Source organism: Aegilops tauschii, chromosome 4 (assembly GCF_002575655.3).
Source record: "Aegilops tauschii subsp. strangulata cultivar AL8/78 chromosome 4, Aet v6.0, whole genome shotgun sequence".
In the NCBI taxonomy this organism is placed as follows: Eukaryota; Viridiplantae; Streptophyta; class Magnoliopsida; order Poales; family Poaceae; genus Aegilops; species Aegilops tauschii.
Genome location: NC_053038.3, coordinates 19,475,694 through 19,497,171, shown reverse-complemented (window position 1 = coordinate 19,497,171; position 21,478 = coordinate 19,475,694). Strand labels below are relative to the sequence as shown.

General features: G+C 45.8%; 2 protein-coding genes across 3 annotated transcripts; both read left to right on the top strand.

The window, feature by feature from the left end:
* Positions 1–368: 368 nt before the first annotated feature.
* On the top strand, positions 369–3,692 carry LOC109761612 (pentatricopeptide repeat-containing protein At2g13600). Its single transcript, XM_020320424.4, has one exon. The coding sequence runs from the start codon at positions 429–431 to the stop codon at positions 2,793–2,795; it is 2,367 nt and encodes a 788-aa protein (XP_020176013.1). The 5' UTR covers positions 369–428; the 3' UTR covers positions 2,796–3,692.
* Positions 3,693–4,569: 877 nt separating this feature from the next.
* On the top strand, positions 4,570–5,493 carry LOC109761610 (uncharacterized). Of its 2 annotated transcripts, none has more exons than XM_020320421.4 (2): positions 4,570–4,730; positions 4,806–5,493. In XM_020320421.4, the coding sequence occupies exon 2, from the start codon at positions 4,882–4,884 to the stop codon at positions 5,050–5,052; it is 171 nt and encodes a 56-aa protein (XP_020176010.1). In that variant the 5' UTR covers positions 4,570–4,730; positions 4,806–4,881; the 3' UTR covers positions 5,053–5,493. The 2 variants fall into 2 exon arrangements, with proteins under 2 accessions (XP_020176010.1, XP_020176011.1); XM_020320422.4 differs by having other exon boundaries at positions 4,578–4,730; positions 4,812–5,493.
* Positions 5,494–21,478: the final 15,985 nt, after the last annotated feature.

Here is a 21,478-nt window from a genome sequence, read left to right as displayed (position 1 = left end):
CAATATTGTTTCTAACTTTTCCTTTTGCGATGAGTTTCTGACTTTGCTGTTTGGACTCTTTTTTTTTGGACTCATAGATATAGGGACCCGGCCTTGTACCTCTCGTCGCGTTGTAGAACATCTCATGTAATTCTCGCCAACTAGTTTGGCTCCTTGAGTGATGCATTCAGGTGGGGATGAATGCCCTAACTTCTATGGTTCCTTTTTTCTCCAGGGGGTTCTATAGTTTCTTAGCAAAAAAAAGGGGGTTCTATATTTTTTTTTCTTTGGTTCATTCAAGCTTTAGGGTTCACCGTGTAATTTGGGCCAGGTAGTTCTGTATGCTTATCCGGCCCAGAAAAGCTCAGGAAGCAGCCCAGTTTTGTGTCAGTGGGCTCGCCATTAGCACCCGAAACGAGTTCCTTCCAAGTTCGAACCATGGGAGGAGAATGAGAGCGGCGGTTCGCACGAAGCGGCCGCGGCGGCCACCGCCGGCGGCGACGGCACAGCTGGCTTCCAGTTCCAGGCCGAAGCTGGAGAAGGCGCAGGTCCCTCTAACCCTCCCGCTGAAATCCTTCAAGCTCCGTCTGGCCAACGGCCCGCCGCTCGCGCCCACGCCCAAGGCATTCAAGTCCTACGCCGAGACCTGCGCCACCCTCCTCCGCCTCTGCCGCGCCGCCGCCACCGCCACCAGCCATGCCGCGCCTGCTTCCTCCTCGCCCTCCTCCGACCGCCTGCCGCTCGCCCTCTCGCTGCACGCGCACGCCGTGCGCTCTGGCGTCGCCGCCGACCGCTCCGTGGCCTCGCACCTCCTCACCACCTACGCCGCCTTTGCTCGCGCCGCGGAGCGCGATCGTGCCTTCGGGGACTGCGTTGCCGCGGACGCCGCCTCCCCCTTCGCGTACGACTTCATGGTGTCCGAGCACGTCAAGGCCGGGGACATTGCCTCCGCTCGCAGGCTGTTCGACGGAATGCCCGAGAGGACCGTCGTGTCGTACACTACCATGGTGGACGCGTTGATGAAGGGCGGGCGTGTGGCAGAGGCCGTCGAGCTTTATGAGCAGTGCCCGTCTGGCTCCGTGGCCTTCTTTACGGCAACGATTTCTGGTTTTGTCCGCAATGAGCTCCACCACAATGCTCTTGGCGTCTTTCGTAAAATGCTCAGCTGCAGGGTGAGGCCTAATGGTATCACCATTGTGTGCATGATCAAGGCATGCGTTGGTGCAGGTGAATTTGGTCTGGCTTTGTCGATCGTGGGGTTGGCCATTAAATCAAACTTCTTTGAGAGCAGCATCGAGGTACAAAATTCTTTGATCACACTGTATCTAAGAATGGGAGATGCAGCTGCAGCCCGTAAGGTGTTTGATGAGATGGACGTGAAGGATGTGGTCTCGTGGACTGCACTGCTTGATGTGTACTCTGAGTCGGGTGATCTTGATGGAGCTCGACGGGTTCTTGATGCAATGCCTGAGAGGAATGAGGTCTCCTGGGGTACTTTGATTGCTAGGCATGAGCAGAGAGGCAATGCGGCAGAAGCGGTGAAGCTGTACAGTCAAATGCTGGCTGATGGTTGTAGGCCAAACATTTCATGCTTCTCTAGTGTGCTCAGTGCCTGTGCTAGTCTTGAGGACTTGCGAGGAGGAGCGAGGATCCATGCCCGTAGCCTAAAGATGGGCTCTAGCACCAATGTGTTCGTATCCTGCTCTCTGATTGACATGTACTGCAAATGCAACAAGTGTGGAGATGCGCAAACGATTTTTGACACCCTCCCACAAAAGAACATAGTGTGCTGGAACTCTCTCGTTTCAGGTTATAGCTACAACGGGAAAATGGTAGAAGCTATGTATCTCTTCAAGAAGATGCCTGCAAGGAATTTAGCTTCATGGAATACGATTATCTCTGGTTACGCGCAGAATCGACAATTTGTTGACGCGCTAAAATCTTTCAATGCAATGTTGGCTTCGGGTCAGGTTCCAGGGGAAATTACATTCTCGAGTGTTCTTCTTGCTTGTGCAAACTTGTGCTCTTTAGTCACGGGTAAGATGGCTCATGCTAAGACTATCAAGCTAGGAATCGAGGAAAGCATTTTTATCGGCACTGCACTTAGTGACATGTATGCCAAGTCAGGGGATTTACAGAGCTCCAAGAGGATGTTTTATCAAATGCCTGAAAGAAATGATGTCACTTGGACTGCCATGATTCAAGGACTTGCTGAAAATGGTTTTGCGGAGGAATCTATTCTTTTATTTGAGGATATGATGGCAACTGGAATGACACCAAACGAGCATACATTTTTAGCTCTTCTATTTGCTTGTTCCCACGGTGGTTTGGTGGAGCAAGCCATACATTATTTTGACAAAATGCAGGCATTGGGTATTTCACCTAAAGAGAAGCACTATACTTGTATGGTTGATGTCCTAGCTCGAGCTGGTCGTTTGGCAGAGGCAGAAGCTCTGCTGATGAAAACCCCAAGTAAATCAGAAGCAAATTCATGGGCTGCCCTTCTGAGCGCTTGCAACACTTACAGGAATGAGGAGATTGCTGAGAGGGCTGCAAAGCGGCTTCATGAGTTGGCGAAGGATAATACAGCAGGCTATGTGCTACTCTCGAATATGTATGCATCATGTGGAAGGTGGAAAGATGCTGCCAGGATAAGGGTACTGATGAAAGGGACCACACTCAAGAAAGATGGAGGGTGTAGCTGGGTTCAAGTAAGAGGTCAATATCACGCCTTCTTTTCTTGGGAAGCAAAGCATCCACTGTCAATGGAAATCGATGAGATCTTGGATTTACTAATGTGGGAATCGTCTCTTTGAATTTGTTGCGTTAGTAGATCACCAGTGAGGACACCTTTGACAAAAGAACTTCTACTACCAATTATTTATTCAGTTCCATCATACAGATAAAGGTAGCAAGATGGAACTATTTCTGGAGAATGATCTTGAGGACATTGAGTTTGACTCCCCTTGTGTTGTTTGTCGCGATGTACTGAACTATGAAGAAGGAAAATGAAGTGCTATAGTTATTGCGAAATTGACTGAGATACTTGGAAAATCTGGCTGGTTTAGTTGGTCACTGGTTTTTGAGCAGTATTATGATCATGGTATGCTTGACCCCGCTCCTGAGACAACATCTTGCATGGTATTGATAACCTGGAGATATGATTTGACGTGGATCAGCTTAGGATGAACAGCAGAGAAAATGGGACCCAGCATTCTCAGTGTCGTATTTGCTTGCTAGTACATATTTTCTGGGCTCCACTGCTATGCCATTGATTTGTATGACCAGTTAGCATGGTTTGGAGGATGTAAATAATACCCACAGAAGATGTGCCATGAAGCCTACCCCAGCATAGAGCATGACGAGCTAGCGTGTTGGAACTTTGGGCTTTGCTGCTGGAATGGGTAAACCCTGTCAGCACTATTTCAGTCCGGCAAGGAGGAAAAGCTGCGTCGAGTTCAGGAAGATCTCCGCAACCTGGAAAATCAGATCTCACAAGTCAGGTGTGATCATAATGTTTCTTGTCTCTGCTCTGGTTTCGCTGTTTTCAGATGTCAAAACAGCTACTGTCATGTTCTTTTGTCAGTTGAGTTGATACCAGTTAGTAGTATGCCTCACCCTAAGTTTATCTGGTTATCCCTCAAAAAAAAAATGTTTATCTGGTTAACCAATGGATCGTGCCTTTTGGAATAAAATTGTACTACATTCGAGGACGAGGTCTCATCATACTTTGAGATTCACACTGCCCACGTGGTATGGTATCGGTTAGACGTGGTGCCATAGAATAATGTCCCGTCGTATGCGTTTCGTTATTCTAAAAGTACTTTTGGTAGTGGCTCTGGCTTTTCGTTAAAAATAGGAACATCTAGTTATTTTCCGTGATATGAGCTTATTTTGTAAGGAAAACAAATGTCAAGAGCTATACTTTCCACTAAAAGTCTAAAAAGTACTCTGGCAGTCTCCCCAAAAATAACAAGCAGGCGGTGGTTGAAGAAAACAGAAAATAACATGCATGTATCCCGTTACTTCTGAAATACATGAACTGCCAGAACGTCTTATATTTAAGAACAGAGGTAGATAGTGTCATTTTTTAAAGACTGTTTTCTACAAATGAATTTCTTTTTTTCCTTACGGGAAAAACTTTCGATCTATTCATCAACTGTCAAGGTAGTACAAAGAACACCAGCAATAATCGTTATGTACAGGACCGTAGACCAAGTAGCGACGACTACAAATGAATTTCACTACAAATTAGGCGTCAGATTTTATTTTTTAAATTTTATTTTGCGGAAGAAACGTTCAAGAGTTTCTTTGGTTTGGCAAGCGTGGCGACTAAAGGAAATTACCGTAACATTTGGTTTGTCACGGTTAAAAATCCGATGTTGCCGCTACAAATTTGGTAGACATCACGCGGTCGGTCTACGGGAAAGTGTGTAGATCCTTGGATTCCAGCGAGCTGACTGGACCGCGGGAATTGGCCGGACGGTGGCAAAAAAGCTGACAGCTGACATGGAAGGGGATCCTTCGGCCGCGTCCGTCCCCTGTGTGTACGCGTAGCCTCGACCTGCCTTTAATTATAACCTTCCGTGTCGGCCATCCGAAGATTCAGCGGGGACACCTCGGCAGCTGCCGCGCGGGTTCACACGGACGGACTCGCCTTTCCTTTCCTTCCCCCGACGCGCGATCGGGGTCGGCGAGAGCGAATTCCCCGCACCAAAGAATACGCGTCGCCGTCAAGCCGTAGGTCACAGGTTTGCATCTTCCAGCCCCTTCTCTTCCGGCGCCCCCACTCGGAACGGCCACTCATCACTGACGGGCACCTTTAGTTTCAGGGCACTCCGCCTTTTCAGCCACCGGTCTGGTCGGGGCGGCGTCGGTTGGGACCGGAGGGAGGGAGGAGCGATGGAGCCCCTGGAGGCGGCGATAGCGATCGTGTTCAACGCGCTGCTGCTGGTGTTCATGGTGAAGCTCTTCTTCGCCATGTTCCAGATGAAGCTCGTCGTCATCCTCTTCTACCTCGTCGTCGTCCTCTTCGCCCTCGCCTTCTCCGGCCGCGGCCCCGCCGGCTTCTAGGTTTTTTTCCTTCCTTGTTTCGGCTGGCTCCGGATCCACCCTTCGAGCTGTACAGCAGTGCTTCACACATCTTCCAGAGAATACTAGTAGATCGTACCTACCTGCCTCGGTGGATGGATGTTTTGGTTGTTTGGTTTAACAAACAGGGGAAATTTAGTCTGTGATGATGACGACTCCGAGCTGCAGATTGTGTCAACTCGGCGAATTGAGAAGTAGTAGTGCAGCTTTATATGAGCCCTAGTTGCAGATTATGCCGACTTACTCGGCGCTTTCCTCGATTGTTCTGTGCAATTTTACTTGTGGATTCGTGATGTAGCCTCTGCTAGGGGCACTCCTCTTCTTGAAAAACATTAATTTAGTGTTCGTTCCCAAGGGAAAGAAAATTGTAGACAGTTTTGTTTCTTATCTGAAGAAAAATGTCAATCATGATTTTGGTATTAATTGTGAAATTGTTTGTTTGTTCGAAGCAGCCATATTCACCGTAAGCCCCGTAAGTTCTTGTACAATCTAAGGCGGTTAGAAGAGGTGCTCAGAGAAATAAATCAGGTTTTCTTAAGGGCCGGTGTTTGTTCCTACAAGTAGACGCTTAAGTAGGCATCCTCTCCTGTAGAGATAAAAAACTCGGTTTATTTTACTATAATGCCGCCAACAATAACTTCTGGGAATGGCTTTATTGAGATGTTAAAAGATGAATTTGCAGCGGTATGAAAGCAAACTGACACACCGGTAACTTCGGTCGATGCCCATAGAGATAAGGGCTGAAGTACATTTTGTTTCATTCTAGTAGTATGAAAACTCTAATTTCTACGGGAACCGTCCACCTCGTCATGTGGCTTCAATAATTGAAGAAGCTTCTGGGAATGCAAAAAATGATTAGATAATAATCTGTTCCCCGCACGGCCACTGAGTTGTTCAAGACTTTTCAATAGAAAAAGGAAAAGAAGAGAACACGTTATCAACTCGGCTATCATCAATCACTTCACTTGTAACGACGCGAATCATGTCCATACAATTCCTCTTTCGGTCTTACGTGCATTTTTGGATTCTTCTAGGAGTATAAGCATTCTTAAAATTTCTCGCGTTTGGAATTTTTATGTGCATATTTCCCGGTTTTTTTTTTTTGGAAAACATTAATTTCATTTCAATCAAGCTGGTTCATTACAATCCTCTTGCCAAAGAGTGCCAATTTCGTCTGGGCCATGGCAGAGCCAGACGGCCGTGCGAGTAGATGATCTACCCATTTCTGCTAAAGCATGAGCTACATTATTTTGGCTTCTCCTAACATGTGCTATAGAGTAATCACGCTAGACTTAAGTAGTAGCTTCCCTTCCTCAACTAAAGCAGCCATTGAAGATCTATTTGGCGTGTCATCCATAAGCATTTGAGCAGCCACAGGACAGTCTGTTTCGATGATAAAAGGCTCCGTGCTCCACTCCAAGTCGAGGGCAATGCCTTCTGCACATGCTGAACTTCCGCTTCAAGGGCGCTAGAACATGTACGAAGAAAACGACATGATGCAAAGACGATATGTTCTCCACGGTTCCGCGGTATCATACCAGCTCCTCCCGTCCCGTCCTCCTCCTTGAACACTCAGTCTGTATTCAGCTTGTTTCATCCCGCCGGTGGCCGGTTCCATCTTTTACATGTACTTGCATCTTTTACTTGCACTGGTTGGCATGCATGGCTACGTCCGTCCTGGTACACCACCATCTTCTCCTTCTCAAAATTTGTTGCAGGATTATGCTTTAAGAACAAGAGCGACATCATATAACTATTCAAAAAATGACGGAACGTAGCAAGTCGCCGGCTTGTGCTGTGTCAGCTCGTTGTGTACATGTCAAGTTCTCCATAGTGTCATAATATAGGAAGTCGTTCCTCCTCACTGCTCTTGTTGAGAAGATGCAGCAACCACTCCCGTCCTGTATGCTCGATGTTTTCCAGCCGGGGCATCCTCCAATGCTCACTCATCACACGGCAGAGTCCTTGGGCCATTGGACATATGCAAAAAGCGTGAAAGTATCCTCGCGTTCCACACCACAGATCGTGCATATGTCAGAAGTCTCGATCTTTCTCTTTGCCTTATTTTCCATCGTAGCCAGAGAGTTTGTGACAAGCCGCCAAGCAAAAACACCCGTACCTTTGGAGGGGCAGGGCACCCCCACAATGCTTCACAGACAGCACGTTTGCTGTCCGGTGCCCTGCTCGTGGCGCACGATGACATGCGGTTCCTCTCGTCGAGGGAAAGGTGGTAGGCGCTCCGTACAATGAAGACGCCCGTGGGATCAGGTGCCCAGGCGAGGACATCCTCAAAGCCCCTTATCGTCCACAACTTGATCTTCATGATAACCGCAACATCCATGGGAAGGAAGTGGCATCGTAGGAGATTTCCATTCCACCTCCCGACATCATCCAGTAGCTCCGCCACGCGTCTCAAGCAGCATTTACCTCTCGGTGACACTGGCTTGAAGGAGAAAGGACGGGGGAGCCAAGGGTCCCTCCAAATGCGAATGTGTTCCCCGTTTCCTACCCTCCAAATCAAGCCCTTCTTGAGAAGTCCGAGGCCATAGTGGATAGCGTGCCAAGTCGGCGAGGCATTACTTGAAAACACAGTATCTTCGAAATTACCATTAGGGTAGTACCTTGCCTTGAGAACCTGGGCGCACAGTGAATCCGGCCGTGTAATGAGACGCCACGCTTGCCTTGCTAACAAGGCTTGATTAAAGAGACGAAAATCTCGGAACCCCAAGCCACCTCTGCACTTAGGCTCGATGATATTGTCCCATGACAACCAATGTACCTTGTGTTGTCCCTGTTTGGATCCCCACCAGAAGTTCCGTACCAGCCTTGATAAATCACCACGAACGGGCATAGGAAGCTTAAACACGCCCATAACATATGTCGGGATTGCCTCTGCAACTGACCTAATAGAAAATTCCTTTCCCGCTTGAGAAATAGTGTCCCCCAGATCAAAATGCGTTGTGTGAGCCTTTCCTGTAGGTTTTGGAATTTCCCTCTATGCATCCTTCCATCAAGTGTTGATAATCCCAAATATTTGGATTCAAACTCCTCTTGCACCACTTCAAGGATTTGTCTAACCTCTTGTTGGATGTTAATAGGGCAACCATCTTCAAATTTAATAGAGCATTTTGGGGATTTATGAGCTGGCCAGTTGCTTGGGCATACCTTGAAATGACTCCTTTGACAAAATTTGCTTGCTCAAGATTTGCTTTGAAAACAAAAGTGTGTCATCCGCAAAAAGGAGATGAGAGATACCAGGGGCACCTCTACAAATTTTAATTTGCTCAAAATTTCCAGTTTTTGCGCCATTCCTGAGAAGCACCGAGAGACCTTCAGCCACAAAAAGGAATAAAACGGGGATAAGGGATCACCTTGCCGAAGCCCACGCGTCGGTGCAAACTGGTGAGCGAAGCCCAACTTTTCCATCGCCTGCCTCAAGAAGTCCCAATCCACACGGTCATATGCCTTTCACAGGTCAAGTTTATATGGACAAAAACTGTTACCTGTCTCTTTTCCTGCTGAATAAAATGCATACACTCAAAAGAAAATACCATCATCTCATTATGTTTTGATAAACAATCAACTCGGATGCAAATAGCATTTGAGAAGTAATGGTATAGTGGAGTCTATGAACAAAAGGCCAAGTAAAATGTATAGAATTGACTCTTTATTATATATGATCAACGAAATCAGATGGTTAAGGTTTGTTTCAACATGTTAAAAGTACATCCACCCTACCAATTGCTCTGAGATTTAACATTAGAATGTCACAAACGCTACCAAGAACAACTCTATTGCGTCGGAATGCTAGCAATCTAAGGACGAGAATGTGTCCTAATGATAGAAGCGAGATTGCTCATTCATACTCAACGCTTCATGGCACTGGACGTTTCAAAAATGAGTACTATTGGATCAGGTGAATTAGCGAATAGACAAAGGTCCGTTGGCATTTCAGCCCTTCTTCTTTCAGGGCCTACCCGAAAGATAATCCAGTACCTCTTGGTCATGAATATCATAATAGGATGAACGAACCAACCTTAGCGGATATCTTTGCTTGGGAACAAAACCCTGTAATCAAATAGATTATCCCAAAGGCCCTTAGGATTAACTTGGTGTGACATATTAAGTCGAAACAACTGTGTTTTGTCATATAATGAATGTGTTGTATTTATATTGCTTTAGAATTGGTCAGATTCAAAGAGATGCCACTTAATCCTTAACAAGTGCCAACATGTTTTCTGTTTGAATATAGGAAGTCAAAACTTATGTTTGCATGTTTCCTCGGTTAGGTTTTCAGATTTTTTTAGTATTGATGCTTTAACATTTCAAACAATGTGATACGAAATGCTCAATCTAGAGCTTAGAGCTTACTGATTGTTGTGATCCTAGATTATTAATATTGTGCTCCCATTATGTTGATTTTTTCCTTCTTCAAAAAGGAGGTATCGACTAGGCTTTGCATCCCATATTTAGATTAAGGGGAATATTAGGCGAAGGCGGCATACGAGATTATGCAAACACAAATCCGAGAGTACATATGACAAATCATCCACGAATAAAAAAACTCTAATAGCACTCCTTAAGAGGACTTTCGTTTGCCCCGCGAAGAAAAAGTATGTTTAGTTTGCTGGATAATACGAATTATATATTGTCGTTGGTAAACGGTCTCGATCGGGGCTTGTAGTCACGGATGGGAGGTCCCTTAGGCTATAAAAAGGCATCTTCTGGCATGACAACCGGCAAGATCGGGGTGCTTCGCCATCACTGCCCTCAACTCTTTGGCATTGCAACCCGAAAATATAGGACGGTACATTGCGAGCTATGTGACGACAACTAGAATCACTTGGTGACAATATTAAACATATCTAGGTAGACCAGGGAGTTCATTTCCTTGGCCACCATCATCGACTCCGTGACTCTTGACCCTAGTTGGAGGAACACCATCACCTGGATTTGGAACTCTAGTGGACAATACTCCTCTTGCTCTACCTATGTGGCACAATTCATCAGGTGTCACCGAAAATTCTCAGGGAGAAGATTTGGAGAGCCTATGTGAAACTGAAATGCAGACTCTTCTACTGGCTTGTCCTCCATGGTAAGATTCTCACCATGGACCGGTTGGCGCAACGGGGTTGACTACTTGACCCCATCTGCCACCTTTTGCCTTCAGGCCCTTGAGACTGTGCTCCACCTATGTCAGGATTGCCTCTTCACGATCACCGTCCACCACCTGGTGCTTGCTTGGGTGGATAACGATGTCCCTCTAGAGTCGCCCTTCACCTACGAATAATAGAAACTTGGCGGGATGGCATTTTGCATCATATAGATAGTAACCATAAGTGGAGGTGCATGAGACACCTTGTATATATCATGTGGAATGCCTGGAAAGAGAGGAACCGACGAATCTTCAACGCCACGAGTTCAATATACGTACATTGAGGTGGCCCACCCGACTTTTGAGTATAATATCATATTAGCTATGATGGTTCTTATGCTTAGATTGATTCAGTTCTCAGCCTAAAGTGGCAAAGCTAACTTTACATACTATACTAATTTTACCGTCCAAATAAAAAAGGAAGATTAAAATGGTACTGACAGTAGCGATATAAAGCAGAGGAATTAATCAAGATGCAACTGTCACTCGCCTGTTGCAATTCTCATGAAGACTGCAACACGAACATCCTGATTATCTGGAAAACTTGAGCCATAGTTGCTAAAATCGCAATAGTTGCATTTCAAAAATTAAGGAACACAAGCATGGTACTCCTGCTATTGCTGGCCACAAGTTAAGGCAGGGGATGCGGTCCTCGTTCATGTATAAATGTACAATCGCAGTTTGATTGCGCGTTTTGTATTGTAATAGGACATACTCCTACTTCTATACATTTCCCAAGTCCCAACATATATATATGTAGTGCTTCTTTGGGCCTGGTTTGTTCGCGCAACAAAAGGTATCATGCTAGTTTCGAGCATCGTGTTTAAAGCTCGACTGTCTCAATGTGATCAAACGTTTCATCTTTCTTTTCTTTCCCTCAAGGAAGAGAGGATTTCGTTGTTGATTACTCGAGATTTCTAGAACCTCAAGCACTCTAGTGGTCGACATAACATGGAAATAAAATGAGCGCCAAATAACAGTACCTAAAAGAGATCCATAGAGAAACAAAAGCTACATAGCTCATAGACATTCACGTTAGGAACATGGGAATCAACCTTAGAGGTTATTGTCATTCGGCAGCTGCAGTTTTCACGTTATGACTTCAGATTGTAATAACATGAACAGCTCCGTTGTTTTGAAAGAGTTAACCAAAATTGTTAAATTTGAAAGCTATACTACATTTTACAAACTAAACAAGCTTAAACTTAGATCACTCACTACAAAAAAAATACACTTCTGTGATGATACGTGTTTGTCACAGTAGGTCGCGTTTTTTGTCATGCATGTACATTCATGACGATTTTATGACAGAATCAAGATAGTCATACCCGTGCTGTCGTAGAAGTGTTCCATGACATTACCAAACTTATCATCACGGAAGTGTCCACTTCCATGACGATAAATCGCGCGTCACAGAAGTGCTTTCGTCAAGGGTGACCGACACGTGGCATCCACCGTAACGGAACGTCGTTAAGCTATCGGGTCGGGTTTTGGATCCGATAACCCGTTAACAGCCCCGACCAATGGGGATTTTCCACGTGTAAAATCATCATTGGCTGGAGGAAACACGTGTCGGCTCATCGTTGGGACAGATGTCATCCACTCATTGGACGGAAGGCGCCTATGATACGTCGACACGTGGCACGGCCCAACAGAGGCCCATTCCTGTGAAAAGGCCGACCCGTTTGACTTGGTCAAAAGGTGGCGGGCTGGCCCATGGAAAGCCTGTTAACGGCCTGTTCGCATATAGCCCATTTACAGCCCGCTAACCCAAGGCCCGTTACGCCCTATCCGAATTAGGCCCAGTAGCGTCATCTGGGCCATCCAATATGATTCCAGCCCGTTTTCACTTATGGCGCATGTATGGCCCATGACGTCTTTCGGCCCATATGAGGCCCTATGTAACTCTTGGCCTATTAACGGCCCGTGGTGAAACTGGCCCGTAATGAACAGTGTATCACTTTACACCCATTAACGGCCCGTGGTGAAACTAGCCCGTAATGAACAGTGTATCACTTTATACCCATTAACGGCCCGTTATTCCGTTGGGCCGTTTCCAGCCCATGTTATCTTTCGGCCTTCTCAGAGCCCATTTATTCTTGGGCTCATTTCCAGCATTCGTTTACTTATGACCCGTTACTGTCATTTTCTGCTTGTGGGCCAAATTCAGCCCGTGGTTACAGTCGGCCCGTTTGTGGTCCGTTAATACGTTGGGCCGTTTTCATAGCGTCATCAAATACGGCCTATTAACGATGGCCCGTTATGGTCGGCCCATGAACGGGCGATTCCAACTCTAGCCCGTTTACAGCCATAATGCGGTCTGTTTGGCCCATGTTTGGCCAATCGATCATACGGCCCGTATAAGGCCCATTGGTGATACGGCCCGCAGAAGGCCCATTGTTTCTACGGCCCGTAGAAGACCCATTGTTTCTATGGCCCGTAGAAGGCCCACTGTTTCTACGGCCAGTAGAAGGCCCAGTGTCACTACAATAAATATTAGCCCATGGTTATTGTGGCCTAGTTTTAAAAAATAGGTTATTGCAGCCACTAGCTAACCGCGGAAAAAGAATTGCAATGACTACAAGCAAACAAATAAACAAGACAACAAGGAAATAAATAAGCAAGCAACTAACGCTAGGCTATCACGGCTATTACACATATTACATCCACTGGGCGTCAAAGTTCGCCACCAGTGCAAATATAGGGAACAAAGCAGCATATCATATACACTGGTTGTCAAAGTTGGCGACCAGCACAAATAAACGCCACAGCAAAACAAATCCAGAACTGAAACCACTTCAGAAGATCTCAAGAAACAATATCCTGGGTACCCATAATGCTGGCAAGATGCTTAGCAAGCTTATTAACTTTCTCTTGTTTGGCGCTTAAATCCTCCAGCGCTTGCTGTTGCACCAGAAAATATGCATCTGAATTCTGCAGGGACTTCCTCAGTCCTTCAGCTTCCTGTCGCAGCACATCTGATCGATGTCTTTCAACTTGAAGTTGAGACTCAAGAAGACGAACTGATTCAGGCAGCGAGTTCAAAGAGCTTGTGCCAGCAGTAGTGGCCAGTAACTCGAACACTACATTAAGACAGGACTTTTGGGTTCCCTCACTGTCGTCAAGATAGTTTTTATCAGCTTTCTTGGAGACCAACAGGGATGTCTCACTATGTTGAACCTTATCTGCATTACTTCCTTTACCATTGGATAACACGGTACTGTTCTCCAATATTTTGTCCGCATTCTAAAAGAGAAACAAGCAGACACATCACATGTTTACCATGTTGTATATGAAACTCATTTTGGTAAATGAGTTCAGTAGTAAAGTGGACAGGATAACAGTATGAAACAAACATATATCTATGTACCATGGTCACTTTATGGTCTATATCATTCTAGTTTTTGTTGCCAAATCAAGATAGAGACACAGTTCAAATAATATTTGTTCAAGACAAAGCAGAATAGACAGAATATAAGTGTGGGTAACTATAGAGCAATAACAACACTTGTAATGTGCATGACATGAGAACATAACTGTTTATTCAATTGAAACTGAAATCAACATAGAGCAGGTTACAACAGCAAACCAGTTAAAGAAACAGGTTTAAAACATACCTGTTGCGCCATTGGAGTTTCAATTCCATCCTTCAAATTTGAAAATAGTTGGTATGAGTAAATACAGTAATGCAAGAGCAAAGGAGTATGAACCATAGCTACAGAACCTGACCTGAGAACAAATCTTCTTCTCCTTTAAGCGTTGAGTTGGGATTCGGAGTGGTGGTCCTCGTGCTTTGGGCACTGCAATTCCCTTACTAACTGCTCGTGTTTGGGTGCTCTGTGGTGAAGACGGTGCTGTGTCAACTAGAACTGGGTTACTATCTGCCGGGGTTGGGGTTAGAAGGGGTGTAGCTGGTTCTCTGTCCAACTGGGTAGGGGTACAATCTGTGAGAGTCTGGGTTATGTGTGGTGGATCTGGTCCTTGGGCAAGTACAACCGTGGTTCTATCTGCATCAACTGGTAGCACTATCTTTTCTGAAGACCGTGTTGTTACTCCCTTAGATACTGCCATCACGCTCTCCAATTCAAATGGCTGATAAACAAGAAAAGTAATTGAAAGTATAGACATTGTATGATAGACAGGTGCAATGGATAGTGGGGAATAAAAGAGGGCATGAAATAATTCATATTTATGTTGTCTAACCAAACAGGATAGCATGACACAATTTCACATATATGATGGCTAACTAAACAGGATAGCATGACACAATTTCACATTATGATGGCTAACTAAAAAAGATGGAAAGACATAGTTCAAAATATGAGACTATGTAAACAGGATGACATGACATAACTATATAATGTGTTTATTAAATAGGTTGGCATGCCATAATTCACATACATTCACGGATAGAATGCCATAATTCAAAATATGATGACTGTAAACACTAAACAGGATGAGATGATATAACTATATGATGTCTTTATTAAATGGGTTGCCATGCCATAATTCAGATAGATGATGTGTATGTACTATGTAAACATGATGGCATGATATAATTCAAATATATGATTTATATAGTAAGCAAGTAAGCAGATGGCAATCCATATATGATGTAAAAACTAAGCAATGCAAGACAACATGCATGACATGGGTAATATAACCCTGCCAAGTTTGAGCATAGACCTCAGGGGGGAAATAGGACTGGTCATCAGTCTCTGAACCCTCCTCTGAGGAGCTCTCTGTAACCAGCAAGATGTCTGCTTCAGCAGGTAGCATTGTCTGCTCTGAATACCTTGTTTTCACTGCAGATACTTCCATCACCGCTTCAAATGGCTGATGCACAGGAAGAGTAGTTGAATATACAAATTTTGTCGACAAATGGAACACGTAATACAAAAAAATGATAGCATGATATAATTCACATACATGATGATTGGCTAAACAGCATGGCATTGCATAATTCACATATATAATGCCTTTGCAAAAAGATAGCATTGTATAATTCACATATATAATGTCTTGCAACAAGATGGCAATGCATAATTCACATATATGGTAATTAGACACTGAACAGGTGGCATTCACACAAAGCATGTCTAAACTAATCAAATGACATAGCAATGCGAGACACCATACGCACGATATGAGAAACATAACCCTGCCAAGTTAGAGCATACACCTCGAGGGGGGAATAGGACTGGTCATCTGTCTCTGAATCCTCCTCTGAGGAGCTATCCGTAACCAGCGAGATATGCGCTTCGTCAGATAGCATAGTCTGCTCTGAAGACCTTGTTTTCACTCCAGAATTTGCCATCACTGTGTCAAATGGCTGATGCACACGAAGAGCAGTTGAATGTACTAACATTGTTGACAAATGTAATATGTAACGAAAAAAAAGATGGCCTGATATAATTTACATATAAGATGACTGGCTAAGCAGGATGGCATTGCAAAATTCACATATATGATGCCTGGCTAAACAAGATGGCGTTGCATAATTCACATAAACGATGAATAAACTAAACAGATGGCATTCGCACAAAGGATGTCTAAACTAAGCAGATGACATATTTGATGTATAAAGTAAGCAATGCAAGACACCATATGCATGATATAACCAACATCAGCATGCCAAGTTAGAGCGAAGACCTCAGGGGGTAAATAGGAGTTGTCTTCTCCTTCTGAATCCCCCTCAGAACAGATATCTTCCTCTCGATTACAATCCAAAATGCGTGGAGGGGGGGGCTCCCTTTGCGCCTACCATGGAGCGACATCTGCATGAAATTTTATTGCCACGCAAGGCTCGTCTCTTTTGCTCTACATGTTCAGTTCCATTGTTTACAATAACTGTCATGCATAGGAATAAAACATAGTGAGATTATGTAAGGAGTGCATGCAGAAATCCAGAGTGATGGTAGCAACCTGTGGATAGACCCAAAACCAATAATAGCAGGCAGATAATGGCTTCAGTTAAAAAAATACAGATAATGGCTTCTTTACTGTTTGTTTCCCACCCAACATGAAACTCATAGTAGACACCGGAGATTAACCAGATAGTAGATAGATACTATTGATAGCGGCCCCGATATGTACCCCACAACCATTTAAAAACTCAAGTTTGACCATTAGTTTGGAGCTGACTCAGAGTCTAATCGGTGAACAGGACGATAAAGTAGCATGTAATATTAAGCGATGCATAACGTAAGCAGACACGAAAGAGTGCAACCTCTCTTGCGAACCCGTGTAGTCCTCGAGTTCATCTGCTCGGTTGATGATGGTAATGCAGTTTTCATGGCTGCCAGCGGCGGGGAAGAAGATCTGAGGGGGCGAAAGACAGTCTGGAGGCCGGATCCCTGCTGTGCTGGACCCTTCTGTCGTTGGAGCAGCTGAGCTGGGGTGGACGACGGCGCAACAGGAGTGGGACAAACCACGCAAGGTTTTCTTTGACAACTATCTGTAAGAGAAGTAATTCTGTAAGGGCTCGTTTGAATTGGAGGATTCCAACAATGCAGGGATAGGAAATAGACAGGAATAGGATAGGAATGCACGTGCAAAACAGAGAATTAAAAAACATAGGATTTCTGCCAATCTGGGTGTTTGATTCACAACAATTTGAAGATCACAGGATGCAAAGAAGCATGGTGAGATTAAGTCAAACCACAAGAAAATGTATGGTTATAATGCTATTATGCTACTATCTCTTAGTCTTGTGCTTCATGAATAGGAATTTGAAAAGGAGGACAAGTGAAAATTAAAATTCCTACGTTTTTTCTTTCAAGGAGACACTAAAGGAACAAATCCGTGTGCTCAGTGGACAATATATATAACATGTAGAGTAAAAAAGAGATGCAACAAGTGTACAACCTCTTTGGCGAAGCCATGTCGATCTCAGCATGATTGGGTTGGCCGGTGAGGATGCTCCGACTGACTTTGCTGTCGGAGGAGGGGAAGAAGATCTTAGGCGTCTGGAGATGGAGCCCGAGGTACTGCTCCGCTGTGATGGAGGGTTTCGTCGTTGGAGCAGCTCCGGTGAGTTACACGACGCCGAGGCTGAAGCAGGACAAGAGAGACAACAAACAACGTTAACCTGAGTGGAATTCTAATAGCATCTCCAATACATGATGTAAAATACATAACCACAAAGTGCTAGATGTAAAATACATCAGCCGCTCATCTCTGAACTTAACTGTCGAAACTGAACTTAACTGTCGAAACTGAACTTAACTGACGAAACTGAATTTTGCTGATGAAACTGAATTTTGCTATCGAAACTGAAGGCACTAGCAAGGTGAGGCTACACGTCGGTCGACTGACTTTTTCATCTCTGGTCAGTCGATTTTGGAGCCGTTGGATACGAAATCAAGGGCCTGCGGTTCATCTTCAACCTCCACCCCCCTGAGCCACTAGCCACCACCGGCCAAACAGCAGCCCCCCGCCGCCCGCGGCCGGCGGTGCGCCGCCCCGCCCGCCCCGAAAACACTCCCCACCGCCGGTCCGCTGCCGCCCCGGCCATCCCTCTAGGCCCCCCGTGCTGAGCTTTTTCTCTCGCGATCCCCACGCCACCGCCCCGCCAACGCCCCGCCATCGCCGACGACCACCGCCCCCATCCTGAACCCTAAGATAGATAGTGGGGTACCTCTCCGGCGAGCCCCCCTCCCCGCTGCGGCTAGTTCTTCCTTCACCCCGGCGAGCCCCCCCACCCCCTGAAAATCGACTGACCCAAAAGTCGATTCAGTCGACTGAAGTGTAGCTAAATCGGAGCAGCATCGCAAGCAAGAGCAAGAGCGAGAGCAGCAGCGCGAGCAAGAGCAATAGCAAGAGCAGACCAGGCAGGGGACCGAGAGCAAGAGCAGAGCAGCAGCGCGAGCGAGAGCTAAAGCAGCAGCAGCTCCTACTGATGTGGACGTCGCCGCCGAGGGAGCGACGCCGTGGAGGAAGTGGCCGGCGACGCCACCGTGGATGGAGCCGCGCCGTGTCGGCTCGGGACCGAGCGCCGGCAGCACCGTGAGATCGAATCAAGAAGAAAATGCGGCGATTAGTGTACAACCTCTTTGGTGACGCCGATTAGGCCGCAGCTTCATCCGAGGAAACGGTGATGATGATGCTCTTCCGGTGGTGCAGGTGAAGACGGTGGTGTGGAAATGGAGGTTGCGCGAAAGACGAGGGGAACATCGGGGCAGCTCCTTGGAGGTGGAGGACGGGGTCGCTGAACCGGCGGGACGATGAGATCGACGACGGATCCTCATCCGGTACGGTGGATGAGGGACGTCGAGGTGTTGCTGTGGACGACGTCGTCGGGGAAGAGGCTCCGGCTGGGTGGCGGACGGAGCAGGGTGTGGGGTTTCGTCGCGGGTTTTCGCGGCCTCGGTGTACGAATGGGTAGGCAGATGGGATGGCAGTGGGGAACCATGGCTTAGAGACGCGCTTGTCCGAAATGTGGGGTAAGTTACGAAAGTACCCCCACCGATTTGAGGCGGTTCTTTTGGTTCAGGGGTACCACGGGCATTTTGCGTGTCGGGATTTCACAGGAGGTGGGAGTTTTCGCGCGCATTGTAATTTCGGAATAGCAAGGCGCGGGTTGAGATGGAGGGAGTTGTCGGAGCACAACGAGACAAAGATATATCTTAAATATTTCGGGCTAACAAGGCGCGGGTTGAAATTTCTGGACAAGCCTAACGTGTACTGTACCAAATCAATGCGCACTACAAATGTCATTCAAAACTTTGAATTCATGTTATGTTCAATTAAAATATTTCGCTACGTGTATAATGCATGCAACCTACTACTCAAATGAACGTTTTAGTGCATTCCAAACGTATATACTACCGCTTCAATATGAACTAAATTTGAATTCGTTTCTCTATTTGAATAAGATCTACAGTAATGATTGTTGTGAAGTCAAAACATTTGAATTCGTTTCTCTGTTTTAATAAGATCTACAATCATCATTGTTGTCAAGTTAAACCATCGTTTGTGTATTATCTTCACAGCACACCACATGATTAGTCTCGAGTTACATATGAACTATGTGTACTATATGAACTCGAACTAGATTTTTTGAATCCACTTTATTTTGATTTCAAATCACATTACATTTCTAGCTCTAGCTAGATCTTCATAATCTAAACCATGTCTCATATGTATAATGTGTTTATCACATTATGTATGGTGCCCCGCCCCCTACGCCTACAAGCATTTAGATGTGAGTTGCAAACACCACACATTACCACAAATTCAAATAAAATGTGAGAATGTTCGATATATATAGTATTGTTTAGATTGTTCGATATTTAGTTGTAAGCTGCAAACGCCACACATTATCACAAATTCAAATAAAATGTGAGATTGTTTGATGTATAGTATGGTTTAGATTGTTCGGCATTTAGCTGTGAGTTGCAAACGCCATGCATTATCACATTATGGTATAACATGTGCACAGCACGTGTATCACCGCTATATTCATGCATGCAATGTTTAAAACACTATGATCTCCTATTCAAATATATGAATCCGCTTTCATATCAAATTATGATCTTTGTTAGTCTCTTACACCCACACAATCCTCTAACCTTTGTAGCTACCACTAACTTTCTCTCGTGCATGCACACGCCCTCCTCGCCCCCCCCTCCCTCGGCATTCTATCCACCGGGCACATTCATTTTTTTCTTTAGGTCGTTCTCCCAGAGTCTCCACAACTCCTTTCCGACACACACCGATCGATAAACCTCTCCAGCGATGCCTGCCTACAACATACACACACACCTTCAATCTCCTCCTTTATGTGTCCTTGCCTCGTGTCTCTCATACGGTCAGACACACGTGTAAACTCCCGCCCCTCTTTTCATTGATCTCACAACCGCACACTCCTCCCCCTATCTAGCTAGTAGTTGGGCCTCTCGCACCACCTCCTAGCTCCATTCTCTCTGTGTATCCGTCTCGCTGGGCCTTATTTGCCTCTAACAAATGGACGTACACCGACCGATCTCTCACTATACATATAGCTAGCTAGGTCCTTATAACTCGTTTTTACCCACACGTCAATCGATCTACCTCATTAGTTGTGTCTCTCCCTTCCTCCGACAAACATTGATCTACCGATCTAGTTAGGTTTGCTTACCAAACACATGGTTCCCCTTCATCATCCATGGATGCGTCCCGACAGATCTATCACGCACAGGCACACACAGAAACACATCCCCACTCTTATTGATAACATTGCAGTTCCACCCTCAGTTTGTCTAGTAGGCCTCTCCCACCATCTTCGAGAAGCAACTCCATCACCCATCCAGCACTCTACCCCTCCCTCTCCCTCCCTCTCTCTCTCCTCTCTCTCTCTCTGTCCCATCATATTTCTCGTCCTTCAGTTATGTATGGATGTCGACCGATCTCCCTCAAGACATAGTTGGGTCTCTCCTTCTCAACACATATACGAGTCGTTCTACCTCTATAGTTAGGCCTCTGCCTACCCCTCCCCCCACACACACCGATACATCGAGCGCTCTAGTCATGTCTCCCTGCCACACACAAACTTGACATGTGCCCTCTAACGTTCCGGTAGGCCAGTCGCCCTATATCTTTGACTTGCACACACACACAATTTCGATGGCTCTCTTCATCGATCTCGCACCCACCCACTTGATCCTCTCTTCGACTCTATCGATAGCTATGACCCCTCCCTCTCTTCTCGTGGATTGCCCGACCCTCTATGTATGATATGGATAGGCCTCCATTTCACACACATTGCATGCAAAATTTTGTTTGAGATGTCATCGACACATATTCCCACAAATAATTCACGAAATCAACCCCCCACCCCACCCCCACCCAAAACAAAAAACACTCATGAACGCGGTTTGTATCTCTCACACACACCCACGTAGGTGGGGGACGTGCACGAAGAGAAGAGGTGCATGCACGGCGCATGTACTCCCGTCTCTTTCCCAACCACACCCGCGGGGGTACACGGTGGAGCTCATTTCTGTACGAAAAAGGCAGCCCACGTGGTAATTTGGCACGTGTACTGGTTGTCCACTTGGTGGAGGGAGGATCGTCTACCACGGGTGAACAAACAAATTGCGACTTGACGTGTTATGTTAGAAAAAGAGGTAAACCATGTGGGGCCTACCTTAGAGGCAAGGCTCTATACACTGGAGTACTTTTGATGTGTCCCGTCAACTCGCAGAACGAGGAGAAGCTTGCTTAGTACGCCGTCTCCCCCGCCCACGGGCGCGGTGGCTCACAGGATGAGGT